The sequence below is a fragment of the Rhinopithecus roxellana genome, chromosome 15 (genome assembly GCF_007565055.1).
Source record: "Rhinopithecus roxellana isolate Shanxi Qingling chromosome 15, ASM756505v1, whole genome shotgun sequence".
Classification (NCBI taxonomy): domain Eukaryota; kingdom Metazoa; phylum Chordata; class Mammalia; order Primates; family Cercopithecidae; genus Rhinopithecus; species Rhinopithecus roxellana.
In genome coordinates, this window is record NC_044563.1 from 9,058,359 (window position 1) to 9,082,632 (window position 24,274).

At 57.6% G+C, this 24,274-nt stretch overlaps 1 protein-coding gene across 3 annotated transcripts in view; it reads right to left on the reverse strand.

Annotated features, from left to right (window-relative positions):
- The window catches only part of SYT7 (synaptotagmin 7), a 66,402-nt gene that overhangs the window by 21,292 nt on the left and 20,836 nt on the right, over positions 1-24,274 (reverse strand). The window contains exons 2-7 of one of the 3 annotated variants that reach the window (XM_030918819.1): positions 19,295-19,398; positions 14,591-14,670; positions 10,372-10,503; positions 9,231-9,455; positions 5,416-5,784; positions 1,400-1,522 (exon numbers count right to left, since the gene is read on the reverse strand). In XM_030918819.1, coding sequence (XP_030774679.1) covers positions 1,400-1,522; positions 5,416-5,784; positions 9,231-9,455; positions 10,372-10,503; positions 14,591-14,670; positions 19,295-19,398 — 1,033 coding nt within the window. The remainder of the gene's footprint in view (positions 1-1,399; positions 1,523-5,415; positions 5,785-9,230; positions 9,456-10,371; positions 10,504-14,590; positions 14,671-19,294; positions 19,399-24,274) is intronic. The other 2 variants (XM_030918820.1, XM_030918821.1) reach the window with 2 other exon arrangements.

Below are 24,274 nucleotides of genomic sequence, written 5' to 3' on the forward strand. Positions count from 1 at the left end.
TCTCCAGGAGCCACCAGAGGGACAGGCAAGCCAGCCATCTTGCCTCTCAGTCTATTCACCCTCCCTAGCCCACAAGCCCAGGGCAGCAGCCTGGGATAGTCCCTTCTGGCCCCTGGGGCCTCTCAAGAGCCTCAGGATGGCCTGTCCAAACAGTTCCTGCCCAGCTCACAGGACACATGCCCCAGTCCAAAGGCCCGTTTCCCTCATGAAAGGCTTAGCATATTTGAGCCTGAGGGGCCATTCCTTAGAGGTTACCCTGTCCAATCCTTCACTGGACAGATAAGTGAGCAGAGAACCCAGAGAGGGGCTGTGACTTGCCCAAGGCTGCAGAATGAGGCTCTGGCAGAACCAGAGCTGGAAGGCAGATGTCTTGGCTGCCAGGCCACATGCTCTCTTGCAGGCCTTTGGTCTGATGGGAAGCAGACCCGATCAAGGTGAGAAGCCCTCCTCCCATGATTCCCAAAGGCTAATTCATCCTGGAAACCACAGGTGTGGTCAACCCACCCTAAGGTCAGGCATCCACTGGCCCAGCTGTGGGATGTTGCCTGAACCCTGGGACTTCCCACCCTACCCCTTGCCCATGAGCAGCACCCCGCCCCCTCCCTGAGACAGGGACAGTAGGAGATGCTTTCCTGAATTCCTGATAGCTGAGGCTGTGGCAGTTTAAATGCCCAGCCTTCTGTTTGGCCTGTGCTGTGGCCACACAGGCTATGCCCGGTCTCCATAGGGTCCCGAGGCTAGCCGCAGTGACAGGGAGCCCAACAAAGCCAGGCCTCACCCTTGCTCAGGATGGCTGCCTGCACTGCTCCGGGCCCTCCCCAGCTCTCTCCTGGTGCCCCGGCTCAGGGGAGAACCTTCTGGTTATTTCTGGCCACCAGGCCTCTCCCATGCCCCAGACCCTCCCACCATGGGCTCCTCTTCCATCAGCCAAGCAGCCCAACAGGACCTCCAGGCAAGAGGGAGGTTGAGGGGGTGGGGATGAGGGAGAACAGGCTGGCGCCCCTTCCCTAACATCCCCCCCGCCCACCAACCACCAGAGAAACAGGGATTTCCGGTTGGGGTGGGGACAGAGATGAAAGATGGAGGGGCAGCAGAGAGGAGCCAAGCAGGAAGATGGGGCAGAAAAGGCTGCACTTGCTCCGGGCTGGGGCAAGCATGCCGGAGAGCAGGCCTGATCCAGAATGGTCCCAGGATGGCCACAAGTGGCCTCAGACCCCAGGGACACCACCAAGGTGGCTGTGTGTGAGGGCACCGGCTGGGGAGGGGGCTCGTCCTCCCGCTCCAGCATCCGCTGAAGGCACCACCACCTCATCCAGCAGCCAGGGCCGGTCGAGGCAGGCGGCCTCTCCGCGCCTCCTTCTCTGCCGCCGCCGCCGCAGGCCCTCGCCTGTGCTCGTACCTCTTGTCCCCCTGAGCGTTCTGGTTCTGCTGGGTTCCTGGGTTTTGCAGGTCAGGGATATTGGCAAAGTCATCCTGTTCCGAAAGCCCTAAGACCAAGGATAGCACCACCATCCGGCCTTCCCTGCCCGGGGTGGGCAGCCCACCGGCCAGGGTGAAACGAGGAGGCCCCGTGGGCAGGGGCAGGGGGGAAGGAGAGAGAGAGAGAGAGAGAGAGAGAGAGAGAGAGAGAGAGAGAGAGAGAGAGAGAGACAGAGACAAAGAGAGAGAAGAAAAAAGTGTAAGAAACTGGCCCTGCAGGAAAGAAAGCAAACTTCAGCACTGTCAACAGTTGCAGGATAGAGTGGGGAGAGTGGAGGCAGGGAGGGAGGGGAGGTGACTATGGCCTGAGACTCCACTGGCCCGAGCCAAGAGCAAGATTCTCCAGAGCTAAACTGCAAGGGGCTGGGCAGAGGCCTGCAGAGGTGGCCTATGGCTGGGACAGTCCCAAGGGAACACGGGGGGTAGGGTGGGGGGAATGGAGCATAGGCCCTGGGACCCCACAGATTTTCAAAGGCTAATGCATGCCCAGCTGGACTCGCTCTGACCATCTGGGCCACTGGGAGAAGAAGGAGGGGCTCCGTCAGTATCGGGCTCCGTCAGTATCCTGCACCGGCACCGCGCAGGCTTAGAAAGTTTCGAAATTCAATGGGTACTGCACCCTGTCCTTATGGAAGCCCTTCATAGACAATGCTGTGTCACGGTCAACCGGATGTCCTTGAAGCCAGGCAGGGTCTAAGGAGCTACCTCCCCTAGGCTCCTGGATAAACAAGCCCATCAGAGGAGAATGAAAGTCCTTTGTGGTATATGGCAACTCGGCCACAGTGGCTGTCTCCTGTGTCCTCCTTGCTGGAGATCCAGGGAATGAGCTTCACCACTGAGTCCAGGTCAAGGGCCTTTCACTGGAGAAGAGGTCCAGAAGGCACCACAAGCCAAGGCGGCAAGAAAGTGCAGGAACTTGGCAAGGTCTGGAACAGTTTTGGCAGGACTGCAGGGAGCCTGTGCCTGCAGTGAGAGATGGTGCTTTGAGGGAGCACAGTCAAGGCTGAATAGGCGGGGGGTAGGCAAGAGGGCGAGACTCTCTTGGAGTGGACATGTGGGCAGCTGTATGAGGCCAGGTGTGACACCTTTAGTAGAGGCATTCTCAGAGAACCATTGGGCAACTTGCCAGGGTCTTTGCGAGGTTACCCGCATTTGCCGGGGGGGAAAAGGGAGCATCAGCGGTGACCCTGCTATCCCTGAAGGCCATCAGAGTCCGTGAGCGTTTTCTGGGTGCTTTGTGGAGCTCCTCCAGCGTGGGGCCTCTCATCAGAACAAAAGGAAAGGGAGGGGTTCTCAGACAGGCCAGGCAGGAAAGCACGTCTCAAGAAGGGCCAAAGGGAAGACAGTAGGGCTGACGGAATATTCTGGAAGGGAGAGGATGCTGGGTCAGGATGTCTACCACTTTAACCACTGTGAAGGGAGGCGAGGTTTACAGAAGAACAGCTTACTCTAACTTCTCAGAGCGGTTGTCAAAAAGGGAACAAACAGGTGAAAAACAGCCTCTGAGGTGAGGGGCGAGGGCATGAGGGTCTTGGAAAATGGGACATTATCTCTGGGGTCTCAGCAAACGGAGGCAGCTAAGTGGCTGCTGTGCCCCTCCCTGTCTTTGCATCTTTGGTCCTGGGCACAGTTACTCCAGGCTGACCCTTGTGCTGGGATCTAACTTTCGGGAAAAAACTCTGCCCCCTCCCTCAGGACAAATCCTCATTTTCTTTGTTTTCTGCCCACCGGTACTGTTTCAGAGTTGGTAAAATTCCATTTGGCTGCTCGGGAGCTAGTTGTGCTGGGGGAAGGCAAACTCAGTGAAAACAACATGTTTTTTCCCCAGTTAATGCATTTTTCAGATACTCCTTTTTCTCTTCTTAAAAACAGAACAGCTCCTCTGCATAAATTCCCGATTCGTCACTCTCTCCAGCTCTGCAGGCCGCGAGGGTTAGGATGAGGGGCAGGGGCTGGAGAGTGGAGGGAGAAGCTGGCAGTGTTAGGGGAGTCACGACCATCAAGCAGAGGGCTGCTGCCCTCCCTGCAAGGCGTGGGTGGGATCATGGGGGGCCAGGACAACCCTCGCCACCTGCTTCTCCACTGGAGCCACCAGCGTTTGGGCAAGAAAAGAGCCTCAGAAGCAGGGCGGCTAAATTGTAAGGCAGGGGGCAAAGTACGGCCCACGAGCTAAGAGTGGTTTTTACATTTTCACATGGTCGTTTTAAAGAAAAAAAGAATGTGTGATGGAGATCACATGCGTCTTGCAAAGCCTAAATTATTATCTGGACCTTTCTAGGAAAAGTTGGCCGACCCTTGATGTGAGCTCTGGAGGTTGCCAGCAACTAGGGGAACATGAGACTTGTCCCGGGGCACAGAGCAGGGACAGAGGATGCTTCTGCATGTGCGATGCTGGGCCGATCCCGGTTAGCTGAGAAGGCAGCAGGCAGGGAAGAGATGGTACCCAGGTTCCTGGCAGGCCCCTGGCCCAGTCTGATGGCTGCTGGAACAGGAAGTGGGGTGACAGCTGTGACAAGATAGTCTGAGGTGGGGAGCAGCAGGGACGTGCAGGCGCCCGGAAGCCTCTCAGTCCTGTTCAAGCCTCTGTCCCAAAACAAACCGCCACCTGGAAGACAGGAGGCTTTTCTGGGCATCTCGTCTTGTGCAGGCGTCCAGTTAGATTCCTGAAGGTCCTTGAGTGGGGTAGAGCCCCAGAGAATAGGGTGTCCTGATTTGCCAAGGAGAGTCACAGGCAGCATGTCTTGCTGGCCATGGGCCACTCACACAGGTATGGGAGCTGGCATGGCAGGGCCTCTTCGGATGGGGTGCCTCGCCCAGGGCAGCGCTCCCACCTACCCAGGAAGCCCTGGCTGAGGTCTCAGAGGAGAGACAGGATGCTCCGAGGAACTTGCTGGCCTTCAGAATCCCTATATCTTGCCAATGCTTCCCTTTCCTCCTCCCTTTCTCCTCTCCCAGGCTTAGTGTGCTGGTCTCCTGCTCCGTGAAAAGTGCTCCCAGGGAAGACCTGGGCGACGGGAAAAATCCCCAGGGCCTGGAAGGAAGCTCATGTTAGGGCAGAGGAGGGAGGTGATGTTGGGGATGGCAGCCCAGACCTGTCTTAGGCTCTGAGAGTGGGGGGCAGATGTCCAGAGGGATGCTGGGGAAGGGGCTTCCTGGGTGGGGCCCCTCCAGGGAGAGCAGGGGTGGGCGACTGGCTGGAGGGAATGGTTAGGGTTAGACACTGATGGTGTGTTGTTACTTCTTAGACCTGTATGCTTGAAAGAAAGCTCCATTTAGAAACAACCTTTCCTAAAGCTTTGGGGCAACATCTCGGATTTGTCCTCAGGGGATAGGTCATTACTGGAGGAAGGAGACTTGGGAAGTCAGGGCGGGAGCTGGAGGACAGGTGGCTACAGAAGGTCAGAGAGATAGGGGAGGGCTGGTGGCAGGGACAGGGATAGAGGAAGTGAGAGGGAGGGAGGGAGGGGTGTGGGCCAGGAAGGCTAGCAGAGTCAGGTTACAGGGGAGAAGTAAATTGAAGGGGAGGAGGCAGGGCTGGAGATGAGTAAAAGGGATGGGTTTGGGAGCAGAGCTGGGAGGAGAGAGGTTGCAGGAGTGAAGGAAGACCGGCCGGGAGGCCAAGAGCAGCCTGGGACTAGCTGGGCTGGAGAGAAGAGATGTGTCTCAGGGCATTGTCCAGTGTCTCCACCTAACTTTTAGGGGGGAACTTCCCTAAAGGCAGGGGTCCTCGTAGGGAGGTGGCTCGGAATCCTTCCGTGGTGGCCTTCAGGCATGAGCCACGAGAGGCTAAGGAGAGGGCTGCCAAGTCTGCTTGGCACCCTGCCAAGGGGATGGAGGGCTGGGAGGTACACACAACCAGCTGCTTCCAAGGAGATCTGGGGGGCAGGAGGCTGGGTCGGGGAGGTGGGGGCCGGCCCGCTCAAGGGGAGGACTTACAGGAAGGATTTCATGTCCAAGCCTCGGTTTCGAATCTGCCCCACCACGTGGTCCCAGCTGCCCGGGTTGGAGCGGCTGCGGCCCCCCGCCGCCCGGTACTTGGAGCCGGCCGAGGTGCCCTGCCGAGCCTGGCCCCGGCCATAGGCCCGGGAGTTGGGGCCCGGCGCCGAGGCCATGTGGGCCTGCAGCTGGCCCAGGCTCTGGCTGGTGGTGGGCTGGCTGGGCTGCCGGCCCCGCTGGTGCTGGCTCAGCGGCTGCTGCAGGCTCTGCTGCCGCATCAGGGTGCGGGGTCGCTGGCATTTCGGCTCTCCCGTGGAGCTGGGGATAGACTCAAGGGTAGTGGCCGTGGACAGGGTGGAGTCCTCGAAACTTGGGGCAGGTGGAGGAGAGGAGAGAAAGGAGAAGCAGGTGAAGGGATCACAGTGGAGGAGAAAGAAGCCGAGGGCCAGGACTAGGAGGCCCCAGTGCAGGGTGCGCGCTGTCGGACCTCGCCAGGCCTCCATCGGAGCTGTCGCCGCTGCCGTCGCCGCCACTGCCTCTCCCAGGAGGCTGCAAAGCCCTCGCACCCACCCTGAGTCCCCAGGTCGGCTCCGCCCACCCACCTTCTGGCCCTGGCTCAGCTAGTGCCAGAATACCTCCTGGCTAAGCCGACCTCCCTGCTGGTCTGAGTGGGCTGCCAGTACTGCCAAGGCTGCGTGGTGAAGGCAGGTCCCCTGGGCCCTGCGGCTGTCTGTCATGTTGGAGTGGGAGGGGTGGAGGGAGCTGCTGTGGCTCCTCCCGCTGTCTCGCTGGGGGACACCAGGAAAGTCTGCCTCTGTGTTCTAAGTACTGCCATCCTTTGGAGACAGGAAGAAATCCAGGCCAGCACAGAGCTGGCCTAGTAATCCTGGGGAGGCCGGGGAAGCCATCAGTTCTTATACTTTGTCCACAGAGGTGAGGAAGCGGCAGACCTCTGCCCTGTGGCGAGCACCACCTTGGGATTCAGGCTCTGGCATGGATCTCTGCCCTCTTTCCAGGGTTCTTTGTTTCAAAGGTCCAGCATCCTCTCCTGGGATCTTGGAAGTATCTCCCAGTCAGAGGACTAGACCAAGAAAAGAGTGCAGACAGTGTGGGAGCCCAGTATCCACTCATCCGACACTTCACCGCAGTTCTAGCAGAGAAGAGGGTGACTGTCTGATGCATTTGCAAGGGGGTGTTCTCCCACAGGCCCATCAGCATCTTTGAAGTGCACTGGGAAGTGGGGCAAGGACAGAGAACTAGGACATGGCTGGTCAGATGCAGTATAGCCTCATAGAGACCTGGGTTTGAACCCCATCTCTGCCACTTACTAAATACGGGACTCTGGAAAAGTGACTCCATCTCTCTGGGCCTCAGTTTCTTCATCTATGAAATGGGAGTAATAAAATAATCCCCAAGCTTCCTCTGTCACAGAGTTGCCATGAGGATCTAATGAAGTTGGGCTGTATTGAAAATGCTGTATTGGTAAAAGGTCCCCATGCCAGTGGTTGGAGTCCGAAGTCCCTGGCCTCCCCTGGAGAACCTGTCTGCTTCATGCGCTGGCTGGAGATTTCACCATATCCCATAGGCAGGGCCAGAGCCAGGCTGCCCCCAGGCACCAGAGCGGAGCCAGAGACTGGGCTGAATGAGCAGCTTTGGGTGAATCATTTCTCATCTTGGAACTTCAGGGTTCCAATCTTCTCCTCCTCTGTCCCTTCCCTCCATCTCTCAATCCAATGGTCCTGGGGAGGGGTTGGGAATTCATTGCCTGTGGGCCATATCTGGCCTGCTGCTTGTCTCTGTAAATAAAGTTTTACTGGAACCAAGCCATTGGCATTAGTTTACATGCTGTCTCTGGCTGCTTTCATTCCACAATGGCAGGGTTGAGTCATTGTGCAAGAGACTATATGGTTTATAAAGCCTAAAATTTCCTAAGTGGCCTTTTACTGGGAGTAAGTTTGCTGACCTCTGGTCTAGGGCCATGGGGCAGTCAAGTATCTCCTGGGCTGCCCAAGGGAAAAGGCCCCAGAGCCCTTGGGAGCCACTTTCACCACTGCAACCAGACCTCAGCTTTGCTCACCCTCTGAGCCTACCCTGGGAACCAAAAGACAACAGTTAGGCTACCCCTGTGGGCTGGGAGAGAGAAAGAAAAAGACAGAGTGAAAGAGCGAGAGAAAGAGTATAGTAAAGAGAGAGCGAAAGAGAGAGAGAAGAAAGTAAAACATGGCTTTAGCTGGGGTCTTGGAGGGGTGGCAGCCTTGCCTGACTCAGGCCTGAAATCAGGGCTACCTCCGGGGCAGGCCCAGGCCTGGCTGGCCAGGTAGGCCCACAGCTCCTTGGGGGCAGGTCGAGTCAGAGCGAGGGTGGCACATTGGCAGCTGCCTCCTCCTCCTCCTTGGTGACCTCATTTTGGTTTCCTATCACATCCAAAATTAGTCCAATTTACAACCTCTCAGTCACAGGAAACTAAAATTGGTTCCTCAGGCCTGAAGCCAGAGGATGGCATGGAGGCCTAACTGGCCTGGAGACTGGCTGGGGCAGGCTGGGAGGGTGGGGCACTGGGCCAGGCTCTCTGAAGGGGTGTGTGGCTTCCCTGTGGGACCCTCCTGAGGCCAGATGTTGGGAGAAATTGGCTTGTGTGCACTCAAGCCAACTAGCGAATGAGATCTCAGTACGGTGGCCTTCAGTGCTCCCAGTGGCAGGAACCACAGGTCTTCTGAAGAGAATCAGGAGGGCCCTCAGTTGAGGCAACAGGATGGCCCAACAGCTAGAAAGGGGCAGGGCTGTTGGCCTGTTAAGTGGGAGGCTGCTCCATTAGCTGGGAGTTCCAACTTCTGAAAATGGAATTTATACCCCAAGGGAAACTGGTCACAGCTCAAAGGACTCAGGGTCTAGAAGGGCTCTGCTGAGGGGAATCAGAAGTTTCCAAAGGCCAAGATGAGAATAAAGCTGCCCATGAGAGGGGATATACTATCTGTGGAAAACAGGGGGCAGTCCTACGTCCATCAGCCAAGAGTGGGCCTGACTCTTTGACTAGCTCAGACAGCTATTACAGAGGGGACGGCTCCTTCTGCCTGATGTCTAGAACACCCCATGACATCTGGCGAGTGAAGCTAGCTGGGGTTTGACAACCCAACTTCCAGGAATACACGGTCCCAACAGCCAATGGTGGGATAGCTCAGTAACCAAGACTGGGACAGCCAACAGGGATGGCTGAGATGAGGATGAACCGATGCGGCAGCCTGTGGCTGCTCGTGAGTGGCTTCCACAACAGATGATGTATGGTTCAAGCAAGACTGGGACAGCCAATGGAGTCACCCCATGGTCAAAAATGGAATGGCTCAACTTCTGGGTCTAGAGCCATCTGCTGGCAGTAAGAGGGAAAGCCTGGGAGCTGATGGGTGACTGTCAGGCTGAGAGTGGGCCATATACCCAGGATGAGATGGAATAACCACAGGCCTGCTGCCCGTGGAGGGATGACCTGGTGGCTGAGATGGGGCGGCCAATCAAAGAGGATGGGATGACCCGGAAACTGAAATGAAGCTGCCCTGGGGGCAGAAAATGGAATGACCTGGTCACTGGCAAAGGAAGGGACTGATGGGGCATCAGCCAGAGGCTGAAATGCATCACTGTATGGCTGAGTTTGTCGTGCCAGATGGCAAAGATGATGGGAGAGTCTCATGAAGGGATGGAATGAGCCAGGGGCCGAGGACGGCACCTCTGGGGGCAGCAGCGGGCATGCCAGGGGTCCCGCTGTCCACCCTGGCAGGGCAGGCCTGAGCTCACGGCTCCGGCAGCCATGGGGCGCCATCACTCACTTGGACAAGTTGAGCTTCCCTGCGGCCAGGTGGCTCTGCACCGTCCGCCAGCGGCCTCTCCCCGCCTTGCCACTGCTGCCCGGCTCGCTGGGGGCAGCCCCGCCGCTTCTCAAGGCGTCCTCTCCAGGTGGCGGCACCGGCACCGGCTTCTCCCCCAGCCGGCCTTCCCGCTCCACCGCCAGCCCCGCCGCAGCGGCCACTTTGGCGCCCGACAGGAGGGTGCCACTGGAGGCATGCACGAGGCAGCCAGGCCAGAGGGGCACCGGGGGTGGCGGTGGGGGAGAGAGGGCGGGCCATACGTGGGGGTGGGGGGGTGGAAGAGGAAGAAAAACAATAACAGATAAAAGGAAGAAAGAGACAGTGAGAGAGGAGGAGGAGAGAGACAGACGGACAAGAGACAGACAGAGAGAGAGAGAGAGACATCAGCACTGCAAATGGGTTAACAGCAGAGCCTGCAGAGAGGAGAGAGGGGGACCGGGCGGGCTGGGGGTCGGAGAACAACGCACCACGACAACGGAGGGGGGGCCCCTCCCCACCGCCTGGGGCAGGGGCGGCGGGGGTGGGGGGAGGGCAGCCACCTCCAACTCTATCCCACAGGACAACGAAGGGTTAACGACGGAGGAAGAGCGGGCTGTCCAGGCCAGGAGGCCCCAAGGCAGGGAGAAAGAGAAAGCCGTGTTAGTCAGAGTTCATCACCACCACCACCACCATCACCGCCACCACCGCCACGAACCACCGACCACCGACCACCGACCACCGAGCAGCCACGGCAGCACACAGCGGGGAGGAAGCGACCACAACCGAGGGGGCGGGACCCAAACGGGCAACCCCATCCTGACTGCACAGAAGGTGGGGTGGGCCCCGGGACCAGCTGGGGGGGCCAAGTATGGCTGCCGAGGGGGCTCTCCTACAAGGCTGGCCCTGGGGGAGGGGACAGGAGCGGGCAGGCAGGTGGGCGGGGGCAGGAGGGGTTGCTCGTCTCCATGGTCGGCCTGCCCATGGGGTGGATGGGTGGGGACGTTGGGGGACAGGAGCGAGAGGAGGGAGTGAGGGGGGCCAGGGGTGGGTGGGGGCGGGAGGAGGGAAGGAGGGCGTGCGCGGATACTCGGTACATATGATCAAACCAGGTAAAGTCACTCACTTGAGGGACAGTCGTGGGTCGCCATAAGGGGCGTAGGGTGAAATGTTTAGAATAAACTCCTTGGGAGGGTAGGAGCTCCATTTCTGCTGCACTGTGCTCTCATTGTTATTCCAAAAGTCTCTGTCTAGATCACTGGAGGGGCAGAGAGAGAGGGGAGAAAACAGGGAGATACAAGAAGAAACAAGAACTGCAAGTCCTGCAGGGGCAGAAGGGACCAGGACCCCGGGGCCGGACACACAGGGGGCGGGGCTTCGTGGTCAGCTCCTGCGGGAGGAAGAAAGGCAGGCGGGCACCACAGTCTGTGCCTCGCACACACACGCACACACACACACATGCACACATCTGCAAGCATACCCATGCACACACGCACGCACCCGAGGGCCGGGAAGCCACACAGAAAGGAGGCAAGCGGCAGGCGGCAGACCGGAGCCTCGCACCTGGGAAGCTGGTGGGAGAGAGAAAATGATGAGAGGCCGGGACGTGGGGGAGAAGGGTTGGGGACGAGGCCCGGGGTGAGCAGGGGGAGCGGGAGAAGGAGAGTGCTGGTTTCTGGCTAGATGGAGCTGAAAGGCAGATCAGGCCCAGGTGCCAACTTGCTAGGCCCTACCTCTCCTGGCCTCAGTTTCCTGGCCGGTCAAAGGAGAAGACTGGCTGTAACTGCTATACTATCAACTCTCTCACTGTAGAATAAAAGCTCTAGTACTGGAGAACTCAAGGTTCTCTCCTCTTCCACATTCTCTCCACTGAGGCCCTCCTGGGGCAGGCCCAGCCCCTCACCCATCTTTCTCCTCCTCCTCCCACTGGCCTGAGGGGCTCCCTGGGTTCCTCTGCTCTCTCTTCTACTCCGTGAGATGGGGTTGCAGCCTTAACCTAAGACTGGGGGATCTCAGCTGAGCTGGAGACCATCTCTACTCCTTGCAAATGTGGCAGCTGGGTCACCCCACCCCCCTGAAAGGGGAGCATTCCCAGGCCTCTGACCTTGCTAAGGATATCACTAAGGTAACCAGGGGGCCCTTCAGTCCTTTGTTCTGGGGCCTGTGTAGCGGGAACCTGTCCTCTGGGTGTGTCCCTGGCCTGCCTGCTGGGGCAGCCCCTCCCTGGGTCCCTGTCCCTTTCCAAGGTGGAGCTGCTGGGTCTGGAAGGGACCTTCACCCCGGACTCTCCACCTTCTCCTGAGAACATGGGGACTTGCAGGTGGGGTGGGTGGCAGAAGCCTTGGCCGGTGGAGGGCACAGCCTGGAACCCCTGGGAGCCAAGGACAAGGGGTGCCACCAGCTTATCAGGCCACTGGGACCCCAAGAAGCAGGGCTGGGAGTACAGGGGAATAGAGACAGTGACTATTCTGGAAGGCAGCCATGTTTCAGGCACGGGAATGCCTCCAGAGAAGAGGCCCCGGGAAGAGCACTGGGGTGGGCCCGGGGAGGACTGAGGCTGTGCCGCTCCCCAAAGCCAAGGTGGGGCAGTGTGGGGAAGGGTGCCATCGGGGGCACACACCAGCCCCCAGGATCAAGCAAACATGTTCTTGTGGGACCTGCTTTTTCCTCCATTTAGAATTTGACCTTGACCTTGGTTCTCAACCTCAGACTCAGGCACAAAAGTGAGAAAGATGGAAAGAGGCTGAGCTGCCACCATAGGCCCAGATGAGATGGTGGCGTTGGACATCCCTGGCATAGACAGATTTCTCTGTCCAGAGTACACCCTGGAAATGTCTCACAGCGGACTCTGTGTACAGGGTTCAAAGCCAAAGCGTAGAGCCAGCTCACAGCGGCAGTAAGTGGTGGGTATGGAGGAGGCAGGACAGGCCCCAGGGGAACCTAACCCCTTGACAAAAAACCCCCTTCCCACCACAGATGTCCCTTCCCAGCAGAGCCTCACACAAGGGCATGGCTGGGGCACCCCTGTGTCAGGTATAACAGAGATGGCGCAGGTGGGAGCCTCCCTTTCCCGCTCCCTCCATATCTCCAGAATCTAGGGCCACCCAACCCTAGGTCCCAGAAAAAAAATCCACCCAAAGTCACCACTGACGGACTTGTCTCCCACCCTGTGTTCTGAAGAGCTCCAGGGTCTCTCAGGTTTTTCCACTGCGGTACTGGAAAAAAGGATCTTTGATTAAAGAAATTTGGGAAACACTGATTCCTTTACCGCAGGACTTCTCAGAGCCTTTAATGTGCCCATGAATATCAGTATCGCCAAGAGGGAGACAGAGTGTATAGTGCTCCCCAAACTTAGTCGGCCATGAGACCCCTGATTCGTGGAACAGCTATGACTCTTGTATGGGGCACAAGGGCCCCGAGGAACACAGTTTTGGAAAGCACTGCTAAAGAACACAGTTTCCCAGAATCCTTGATAAGATGATCCTTTGTCGGGGGTCCTAAGCCCGTGGAGGGCTGTGCAGGAAGGAGGCTCTGCCTCCTGTGACTCCACTGACTTGGGCCCTTTCTGTTCTCTTCTGGAAAGAAGCAAAGGCCTAGGTGCATGTAGACACACGTGGTGGCTTCCTTCCCTCGGGGCAGAGGGCCTGACCACTCAGCTGCATCAGGGGCAGGCTAGGATTGAGTGCGGGGGCTGCAGGACCACACAGAGGCAGGCTGGATGGCCGCGGCTGCCTCACTTTGTCTTAGAGAGCCCTCATGGGCACTGGTCCCAGCCTGGCACAGCCTGCTGCCCGCCCTCCCTCTGGTTGGGAATCCTGTCTCCTCTCGTGGGCCCTTTCCAGGACTCCAGGCCCTGCCACACGCACCCCTATCCAGAAAGGTTATGATCACCTGGCAGAGACAGGCCCCCAGCCCTGGCCTGCGGCTGTAAACTGCCTGTCCTGGAGGAGGCACAGGTGCTGTGCTGGCCGCGCTCCCCCACGTGCTCTCTCGCCTTCAGAAAGCCTGGGCCTGCACTCTGCAAGAGCCCCTGAGCCCTGCCAGCACTTGGCTTTGAAGGCTGGAGCCTGCGCAACCAACCCAACTTCAAAGGCTCCCGCAGCCTCCTCCTGAGTCTCCTGCCCTCCCCCAGCCTCAGCCTGGCCCACCCCTCCTCTTGCCCCACCTCAGACACATGCACACAGATTCTACCAAGGCCCCAAACAGGATCAATGCAAGAGATGAACAAAATGGGGCAGAGGAGGGCCTGGAAGGGAGCCCTCGGGAGCGGGGTGGAGGGTCGGGGAGTTGTGGAGAAGAGAAGGTGGAGAAAGAGGAAAGGGAAGGGAAGGGGAAAGATGCACAGGGGAAGGCAGGGGAGACCAGCAGTGGGCAAGGGCCAGAGGGCAGGGGGAGGGTGGCTGGACCTTCAGAGGGATGAAGAGTGGGGGTAGGGAGGGCTGGGGGCATTCAGCTTCTAGGCAGAGCCCTTTGGCTGGCAGGCTTGGTCCAGGCCAGGCTGACATGTAGGGCTACCACCCCTACCTTGACCTCTGGGTTCAGCAGAGAGGAAGGGGCTGGGGCCACTGACCAGTGGACACAGAGGCTTCCCCCCCAGCGAAAGCCTCCATTTCCAGAGCCTAGGTGGCCTGAGTCCCCAGCCAGGTGGGTGGGGGGCTTCTCTTGGTGTCTCCCAGTGACCTCAGCAGAGGGCTGGCTAAGGTGGTCTGCAGTGGGAGGGCAGACCCCTTGAAGAGGACTCTACAGCAGAACAAGGAGACCTGGGTAAGGCAGAGACAGCCACACATGCAGCGGCTGGTGGGGGTGACGGGGAGGGAGGGACTGCTCCCCAGCGCTCTGCTCCCCAAGTGGCCCAGCACAGGGGCCAGCTGGGGTCCACAAGGTGTGTCTGCCTCCCCACTTCCAGGTCATCCTCAAACACTGCAGGATCTGAGAAAAGAACCTGGGGCCTACTAGGGAGGGGCCTCCCTGGCCTAGCAGCAGGTGCCCATGAGAGGGGCTTGGAGCTCCAGGGAAGCCTGCGGGTGGTGGGCACAGTGTGTGTGACAGGAAGGTTGGATGGGAAAGTGGCAACCAGGGTTAAGGTGGGCGCAGACAGTGCTGGGGGTGAGAGCAGCAGAAACGGAGGCCAGGGACTCTGGAGCACTGCAAGGGGCTTGGGCACAGGCAGAAAAGACAGGGCCCCTGAGTTGTTGGGGGCATGTGGAGGGTGTAGAGAGCATGGCATCAGGGTGTGGGGGAATTGAAAGTGTGTGGTCAGGTCTGTGGGGCTGAGGGAGAGAAGGGGCTCCTCCCACCTGGGCTGCTTGTGTGGCCCCATCCCAAACTGGCAGCCTGGCACCTACTTGATAGCCTTCTTCTCACTGCGCCCACGCCCTGAGTCTGGCGTGCCCACCGTCTCCAAGGAATTCTTGTAGCGTTTGCCCTGTGGAGATAGCACTGGGGTCACTCCTGGGGAACAGGACTGTACCCTCCCCACCTCCCCAGAACAGGGACCCGGAGGGGAAGGGGATAGACTGGAGTTGGGCCGTGGCAACAAGACCAGGACCAGTGTGCGAGGATATCATAGCGGTGGGGGCCAATCCCCTGGATGCCTGCTTCCCAGTTGGCAGCTCCTGGACCCCATCGGGCTCTAGGACCTGCCCCATCCGCCTCGACCTGAACCTCATCCCTGACTCCCAGGGATCATCCCCTCCTGTCTGCCTATCTCCTGGGGCTCTGGCCTAGCTCCCAGAAACACAGTTCCCTCTGCCATGGACAGACGGCTCTCAGGCGCCTGGCCACGTCACACTGTCCACGTCACCACCCCCAGATGGTGGGGGTGGCATCCTGCAGGGCAAGGTTGGCAGTGGCCAGTGATGTGAGCAGTGGGGGCGGGGAGAAGGCCATGTCCCCAGTCCTGCTCGGGGCTGTGTCCACCACTGTCTGGGGCTCTCTGGGGGTCCTTGTGCCCTGGGGCTGTGAGGCAGGAGCAAGGCTGTTTTAGGAAGGCAGTCTTAGGAAGAGAGACTGCCCACTGACTCAGAGGCAGTTGTGGGGAGGCAGCCTAGGCCCCTGCCCCCCAGAGTCCCTCACACTAGCAGGGGGAGGGAGGGGGCAGGGCAGCAGGTGGGCACCCCAGGTCCTCCAGCTAAAGGAAGGGCTGTGGCCACAGCAGCAACTGGGCCTGCTGCCGGGAAGGTGAGCACCATTCACCTTCTCAGTTTGGGTTTCTAAATTTAGCTCATGCAGAGCCCAGCCCCATTAACATTCCTGGCTGCCACCAAGCGTCCTCACACGCACCCATGGGCCACGGACCTGGGTCAGGTCCAGGTCCAGGGCTGATGTGGGCAGTGGGGGAACAGGGACTGTGTGGGGGTTGGGCTGCCTCTCCCAGCCCATTCTCCTACTGGGCACTGGCCTGCCCCTCCCCGGCTGCACACACACACACACACACACACACACACACACACACACGTGCGCATGCAAATGCTTCCCAACAACCCGTCATGTGCACCAGCACCACAGCCACAACAGTCGATTATTCCATCATCTCTAAAGCAAAGAGCTGTCACTGCCATGATCCCTGTCACAGCCATGCTCCCTGACGCTCCTGCCAGGGGCAGCCCCTTCCCAGGCACGGGAGCCGCCTATCTAGAGAGACTGGCAGCAAAGCTTCCTCATCCCACCAGCAGTGCCCTACACCTCAGGGTTGCCTGAGGCTTGGCTCCAGCAATGCCGCATGTTCCCCCATCGTCCTAGCCAAGTCCCTTTCCTTCTCTGGCCTCTTTCCTCCTTTCTGAAATGGTGTCACCATATGAACCTCAGGAGGAAGACTCCTCATCCCTCCAGGCTCTCATCACAGATATGAGCATTTCTGTTTACTTACTTCAGCTCTGATCTCCTGGCACGTGCTCCCACAGAGGCAAGGCTGTGGGTTTCTGGTACCTAGTGTGGAACCTGGTACTGGGCAGTTCTCAGAAATCATCACCTGGCAGTGTCTCTTCTATGGCCCCACCCACCCTGGAGTCTGGGCCCCCAGCAGCTGCCTCTAAGTCAGAACTTTACAACTTGAAATACAGAGATGCCGGACACCCTGGGTTCACAAAAGCTGCCACTCACAGCTCCTTCTCCAATCCCTCCCATCACTACCCAGAGGTCCAAATCTCAAACAATTCCCAGTTCCAACTGGGAAGATCCGACGGGGCTGTGCCAGTGACCTCAGGCCCCCTTCGGCAGGATCCTCAGGCAGGAGCCCCGTCCCACTATTCTCCAGCACACAGGCAGTGTGGGGCAAGAGGGGGGCTGCTGAGGGCATCCCATGCCGCCCCTCACTCTTCTCTTCCTTCTTTCTGGCTTGGCAAGAGAGCTTGCCCCAGCCAGCACCCTCTCACAGGGCTGGTCCGCTGCCCCTTTCCTAAGGCCAGGAAAGGCAGGGTCAGCCCTTTCCGAGCCACCCCCCCACAGACATTCTGGGAGCCTCTGTCTGCCCCTCTTCCTTTCCCAACTATGAGAACCTTCCCCTCTGGCTTCGACTGTTGCTCTGCAGCAGGAGCCAAGGCACTATGGGGACAGGAACCAGGCCAGGACTTGATTTGGAGGGCAGGGGGATAACCCAAGTTAACAGGAAATCAGGCAGGGTCCAGATGACATTAGGCAGCTTCAAAGGAGCCCAACACCACCAGCCCACTTCTCAGGGAGGGGTGGCCAGGCTGATCCGGAAAAAGCCAGCTGGAGATTAAGGAAGTTATTAATGTTTGGAAATGGGATCTGGGCTGTCAGGGTATCACGTCACTGCTGCTGAGGGGACAAGCAGGCAAGGAGAGCCCAACAACTGTGTGTGTTGGGGGAGGGGACAGCATTTTAAAGTCCCTTCCATAGAGCAAGGAGACAGCCTGATCAAGGAGTTCCCTGGCTTCTGGAACCCCTGAGGCAGAGGGGAGCGGGTGGCAGGGCTTGGATGACTGGGGAGAGTAGCATTCTATCCAGAGCAAGTCAAGAGGGACAGCCTGTGGTCTGGACCCTGGGACGGCTCCTGGCTGGGGATTGAGGAGAGGGGCTGGGACCAGGGAAGAGGCTGCATCTGTCTCTCTCAGCTCCCAAGGTCCTTCTGGTGCTGACAGCCCCCATCTGCTGCAAAAGCTGTCGCCTTTGAACTCCTGTCCCCAGACCCTGCACCTGACTGGAGGTGCATGGGGGTGGAGTAGAGAGCAGTTTCAGTTGTACCCAGGTCCTGGAAGGCACCTCTCACTACACACACACACACACACACACACACACACACACTGCAGCACATATGCAGGGGAGGTCACGAGGGTGGGGCAGACCCCAGCATTGGCTCACACAGGGATCTGATGAGTTGATGCACATCCCACCGCTGAGGGGTGAACAGACACACAGACACAGACAGACAGACACACACACACACACACACGCACACACACACACACACACACTGCACCAATACCCTCAAAGTCAGCATGCTCAGCACAGACCCCACACGGAACACACACACAAGGTCGCCAGCAGCGCCTGCTCATGCAGCCAGCCTTCTTCCCTTGCCTTCAAATCCAGACAGACAGCAAGACAGCCTAAGGGGCCCTGCAACAAGATGCTCAGCGCTGCAGCTACGCTCAGCCACTCCCCCAGCCTCTGAGCACACTCACACACAGAGGCACATGGCCCAGCCTCCTCTACCACCTTTCCTGAAATTCTGAGACAGACACAGACACAGGGGACCCAGGAACAAAGCAGGGCAGCCAGCCCAGTTCCACACACCTGCAGGCAGAGGGGGACTGGGTCACGCACACACTCGCACACATGCACACACACTCACACAGGGAGCAGAGCTGGCCTCCCCAGGGGTCGGAGTTGCCTGAAGTTCAACACCCAGGATGGAGCCGCATGCTCCCAAGTCTTGAGTTTGCCTTTCTTGAAGGAGGCATGCTGGGTTCTGGGACTCTCCGGTCTTTCCCACAGGTCTCTCACAAGACCCCAAAACCCTTTCTTTCCCAGGGGTATCTGCCCCTTTTCTTCCTCCAGAGGAGTGGGGCATGAAGCCTCTACCCACCCAGTGCCCACAGCCACAGCGCTCCCCCTTTGTCCTTAAGGCCCCACTGTGGCTGCGCAGGAAGAGAATGGGGTTCCCAGAAGTGGCGCCCTGCCCCCACTCCCACCATTGGGGGTGCTTGCCAGTGACCCTCTTTCACCTGACCCCGCCAAAGGTGTCGCACCTCGGACACCACGGGCCCACTGCTCCCCTGCCCCCTGCTGCCCCCAAAGCCCCACCACACTTCTGGGCCGGGCGGCAGGAAGGGGGACGGGAGTCGGGGTCATGCGAAGCAGAGGCCCGGGGAGCTGCGGGCTGCGGGCGGGGCGGGGCGGGGCGGGGCGGCGCGATGCGGGGCCAGCAGCTCAGCCCCGCTACCCCTACTGGCGCCCTCGGGGGATGAATGTCCCTCCTGACGGTCTCTTTACTTATTGATGGACTGATCCTGCTCGTTAATTCCCCAGCCCTCGTTAAAAATGAAAAGGCGCCGTTTGTGCTTGTACAAACCCGAGAGCCAGGATGGATGTGCGGGGGGTGGGGCGGGCGGCGCCACTGCATTGGACACCGGCTCGGCCACGCCCATGGGGGGAGCGGGCGGAGGGGAGGGGGCGCGGCGCTTAGACTGGGGGCTCGATTCTCAGTCTGCGCGTGTGTGCCTGCGGTGCTTTATGCGGGAGGCAGGGCGTGTGTGTGTGTGTGTGTGTGTGTGTGTGTGTGTGTGTGTGTGTGTGTAGCTGCTCGCGTGCGAATGCCTGTGCGTCCTAAGTCTGTCCCTGAATATGTCCCTAAATACATGGCTTTGGGCATATACACAGAAGTATAGGGCCGAGACCCCGGTAAACGCAGGGTGTGCGTGCATGCATGCGTGTGCATGTGGTCTGAATTTCTATGGAAGTGCCCCTGACTATGTGGACAGGTGAGTCACCTGTGTGCACCCTTAGGAAAATTCCCGAGCCTGTAATTGTAGGGGGCAGTGTGCAGGGCCAGGCACCGCCCTCCAAGGGGCCCTCAGGAGCCTCACCAGTTTGCGCTGACACCAGTGGCAGAGGCCGCAGAGGACGACAGTGACGCTAAGGCTGACGGTGATGATGGCAGAGACCAGCAGGACGTCGCGTGAGGGCGCCCCTGGGGAGGACAGGTACAGGTCAGACCCTCATTGGCCAGGGTCATCCTCCCTCAGCCCAGAGCCCTCCAGAACCACCACCCTACCCTTCCATCTGGCTCTTTCACCGGGAGCTCTGAACCCAGGTTCTACTCCCAGTTCTGCCTTGCTTGATGAACTTGGTAGTTTCTCTCTGTGTGCCTCAGTTTTCTCATCTGTAAAATGGGGAAACTGTGCCAGTTGACATCTTTCTCTGTCTCTCCCTGCATGGACCCTGTGTGAGTCCATGGGATCTGTGCCATCCTCCAAACTTGAAACCCTCAAAGGGAGGGCCAAATGTGCTCCTCAGCTCAGCCAGACTTCATCTGTCCATCAAATCCCTCCACAGGCCACTGCTCCTGGATGGCCTTTTCACACAGCACTCTTCTAACCGCTACCCCGACGACACACACACTCTGAGTCACAACTCCAGTCAAATTTGTCCAAAGGGTCCTTATTAGCTCTGACAGCCCCTCTGAAGACATCTGCCTCATGGGCACTAGCCAGTCGTCTTGTTTCCCAAGATTCACCAGCCATATGTGTAGTCAAAGGAATCTCTGGAACCCTCTGGCCAGCTGTTGCCCCCTTTAGCCAAGCTTTCTTTGGTCTGGAAGCCCACCCACTGGCCTCTGCACATCCCTATTCCCCGAGCTCCCACACCCCCGCAACACCATGGCTACAGCCCATCTGTAATTCCTAAATGCTCTCATCCCAAGTGCCGAGGGGCCATAAACTTCAGGAGTGGAAACCTTGACACCCTTGCTAAAGATGAGACCTGTCCTGGGAGGAAAATCTCAGGCCTCTGTCCGAATCCCACCCCTTCCCAGGCTGTGTGTCTTCCACCAGTCACAGAAGCACTTAGTTTCTTCCTCTGTAAATGCAGATCAGACCTCCTCCCCCACCCTCCTCACGGGTGATTGTAAACATTAGCCCAAACCAAATGAAAGGAAGGCAAAAACCTGGAGGAAAAATTCTCATGTGGGGCAGTGAGTGGAGACCTGCATAGATCACACATGCGCTATAAATCTGTTGTGTGTGCTAGGATGCGTCCTAAAGCCAAGGAGATGCTGTTTATTTACAGAGGAGCCTGCGTGGGCTTTTTGGTGCCAGTGATCGTGGTAATTAAGAGTTGACGATATCTGTCTGGTCCTGGTTCCTGCGGTTTTAGCTTCTGCCTTTCTCCTCTCCCAGTCTCTCTTACTTGGCCATGGAGCCTGGTGGAGGAGGGCCCAGCAGTCACCCTCAGGGATGACTCTCATCAACTCTCAGGGGCCTCTGGGCTCCCTCCCTCCTCCACTCCAGCACCCTGGGCAGTCCTTTCTCTACCTGCTCTACTAGAACCCTCATTGGGCCCCACCTCTCCCTTCTTGACTTCCTGAGCCTCCTAGTTGTGGGGAAAGGCCACCCTTGTAAGGCTCCCACCTGTCCACCTGCCAGGCAAATCCAGCCTCCTCCTGTACCAAGTCTGCAGCCTCAACCCCCCGGGAGCCTCTGCACCCAGTTCATTTTCAACCTCAGGGCCCAGGGCACCCATAAGCTCTGACCTGGACAACCTGCAGACACCAAGGTCCTGCCCCTCCCTCTCCTGGGCTGAGGAGCACAGCTCTGCAAGGCTGGAGGGGCCACATTTGTCAAAGTTCTCAGGTCAAATAAGAGAACTAGGACTCTGATCTCCAAGCTTCTGAGGGAGAATAGGAGCAGGGCACTCCATCACAGCCCCACGGCCCATGGCCAGGCCTCCAGGGAAGGGATGGGCAAAGGTGCCTTCTGGACATGAGATCTGTTTTCCAGCTCTCCCCATGGAACCTGCCCAGCCCCACTGGAAGGGCTAGGGGAGCTATGTGGGCTGAAAGCAAGTGAGCCCACACTTTCCTTTGTTTAACTCACTTTGAAATAAAGTAAACTCCATTCTTACGCTGAGCTTTCCTCGGCAACTATCTATTAAGAATATAGGCCGGGCGCGGTGGCTCAAGCCTGTAATCCCAGCACTTTGGGAGGCCGAGACGGGCGGATCACGAGGTCAGGAGATCGAGACCATCCTGGCTAACACGGTGAAACCCCGTCTCTACTAAAAATACAAAAACTAGCCGGGCGAAGTGGCGGGCGCCTGTAGTCCCAGCTACTCGGGAGGCTGAGGCAGGAGAATGGCGTAAACTCGGGAGGCGGAGCTTGCAGTGAGCTGAGATCTGGCCACTGCACTCCAGTCCGGGCGACAGAGCGAGACTCCGCCTCAAAAAAAAGAAAAAAAAAAAAAAAAAAAAAAAAAAAAAAGAATATATTATGAGTGGGCGTGGTGGCTCACGCCTGTAATCCCAGCACTTTGGGAGCCAGAGGCAGGCAGATCACTTAAGGTCAAGAATTTGAGGCCAACATGGTGAAACCCCATCTCTACTACAAATACAAAAAATTAGCTGGGCGTGGTGACGTGTGCCTATAGTCCCAGCTGCTTAGGAGGCTGAGGCATGAGAATCGATTAGCTTGAACTCTGCCATGGGGATTGGAGGGAGGCGGAGGTTTTAGTGAGCCCAGATTGCACCACAGCACTCCAGCTGGGCAACAGAGCAAGACTCAGTCTCAAAAAAAAAAAAAAAAAATATATATATATATATATATATATACACACACACACACACACACACACACACATATATATATATAAATTATGAGGGTGTGTGTTTGTGGGGGGACAGGCCCTGCCCACAGGGAACTACCACTCCAACGGGGAAGACAAGTTAGAATTAAGTTATCTCGGCCGGGTGTGGTAGCTCACGCCTGTAATCCCAGCACTTTGGGAGGCCAAGGCTGGCGGATCACGAGGTCAGGAGATCAAGACCATCCTGGCTAACACAGTGAAACCCCATATCTACTAAAAATACAAAAAAAAAAAAAAAAAAAAATTAGCCGGGCACGGTGGCAGGCACCTGTAGTCCCAGCTACTCAGGAGGCTGAGGCAGGAGAATGGCATGAACCCAGGAGGCGGAGTTTGCAGTGAGCCGAGATTGCCCCACTGCACTCCAGCCTGGGCGACAGAGCGAGACTCCGTCTCAAAAAAAAAAAAAAAAAAAAAAAAGTTATCTCCTAGCATGCTAGGTGCTCTAGAACCATCAAACACAGGACACCCAGCCAGCGGGCCCCAGACTCCAAAAGACCTGAGAAAAAGACCCAAGTGTGAGTACCACCTCGCCTCTTTTTGTTGAGACGGAGTTCTGCTCTTTTCACCCAGGCTGGAGTGCAATGGCGTGATCTCAGCTCACTGCAACCTCCACCTCCAGGGTTCAAGCGATTCTCCTGCCTCAGCCTCCCGAATAGCTGGGATAACAGGCACCCACCACCACGTCCGGTTAATTTTTTGTATTTTTAGTAGATAAGGGATTTCACCACATTGGCCAGGCTGGTCTTGAACTCCTGATCTCAGATGATCCACCCGCCTCGGCCTCCCAAAGTACTGGGATTACAGGCATGAGCCATTGCGCCCAGCCACACCTCTACCTCTTAACAGCTGTGTGACTTTGGACAAGTATCTTAACCACTCAGTGTCTCCCACAGGGTTGCTGTTAGCACTCAATAGATGGGTACCATTAGTATGGTTGTTGGTATTTGTTTTATCTCAGGCATAAACAAAGGACCCTGGGAGCACAAATGAGAACTTTATCAATCTTGCGGGACAAGTGAGCTATCTGGGAAGGACACCCTGAGGAGGTGGTGTTTGGCGTAGTCTGAAGATGGAAGTGAGGCGGAAGTAGGATATTCCAGGCAGAGGAAAAGGCGTGGAGGTGGGAAAAGTGTTAGGCACATTGTTTGAGGAGCCAGACTTAGGGTATGGGGAGTGAATTCAGGGAGACCAGCCTGGAAGGAAAGGAGGGCCTGACGGGGAAGGAAGGGGCTTGTCTATCCAGCTGAGGGGCTTGTTTTGTTCTGTAGACCACGGGAGCCATGGTAGGCTTTTGAGCAGGGGAAGGATGGGATCAGAAGGGTGTTTCACAAGCTCATGATCTGGTAGCTACAGTAGGGAGCAGCTGGAGGTCATGGCCACACTCCAGGTAGGCTCCTCTGCTCTGGTGCCCTCTCCACACTTCCCCCTCCCCCATATACCTCTTTGCTACAGGGAATTCTCTAAGGGGTCACCTTCCTGGAGCTCCCTCCTTTTTTTGTCAAACAGGATCCTTCTCAAAAACTAATCCTCAACCCCTGCTGCAGGTCAGAGAGTCCCTAGGGACAGAAGCCTGTCAATCCCAGAGTCCAGTGGGCACACTCTGAAAGGCCCCCAGAAACCCAAAAGAACACCCATCTTAAGTAATTAGCATTCTGTGGGCATGGCAGAATGAGCCCTAGGCTTGGGGTCTAGGAGAACTAGGCTGAGACCCTAGTCCAGCTGCTAACTGGCCGTGTGGCAGGCAAGACACTCGACTCTTGGATATCAGTGCTTTCATCTGGGGAAGAGCTGACCCTGACCCTTCCCCTTCAGAGGACAAGCCAGGTATTCCAGGTGCTCCACATGCAGTCACAACGACAACAGAGATAAGCATTATGAGTCGTCCCCATTTTACAGATGGTGAAACTGAGGAACAGAGAGGTCAAATACCATGTCCAAGTTCAAAGCCAGGGTTTGAACTGAGGCAGTCCGACTCGGATTCTATACTCTTTGCTTTGACATCACACCAACTACAGAGGTACATGGTTAGTTTTCAAGGTGCACTCTTTGGAACCCTTAGGGTTGCCTGGAGTCTCTCTGGGGCTCTGGGGAGTGGAGGCTGAGCAGATAAGGCTGTGATCCCTCAAGCCCTCTTCAGTCACAGTAGCACTGTTTCCTTTTGTGCTCTTGAGTTTTTGCAGAAAATTCCATTTGGAGAAGGGGCTGTG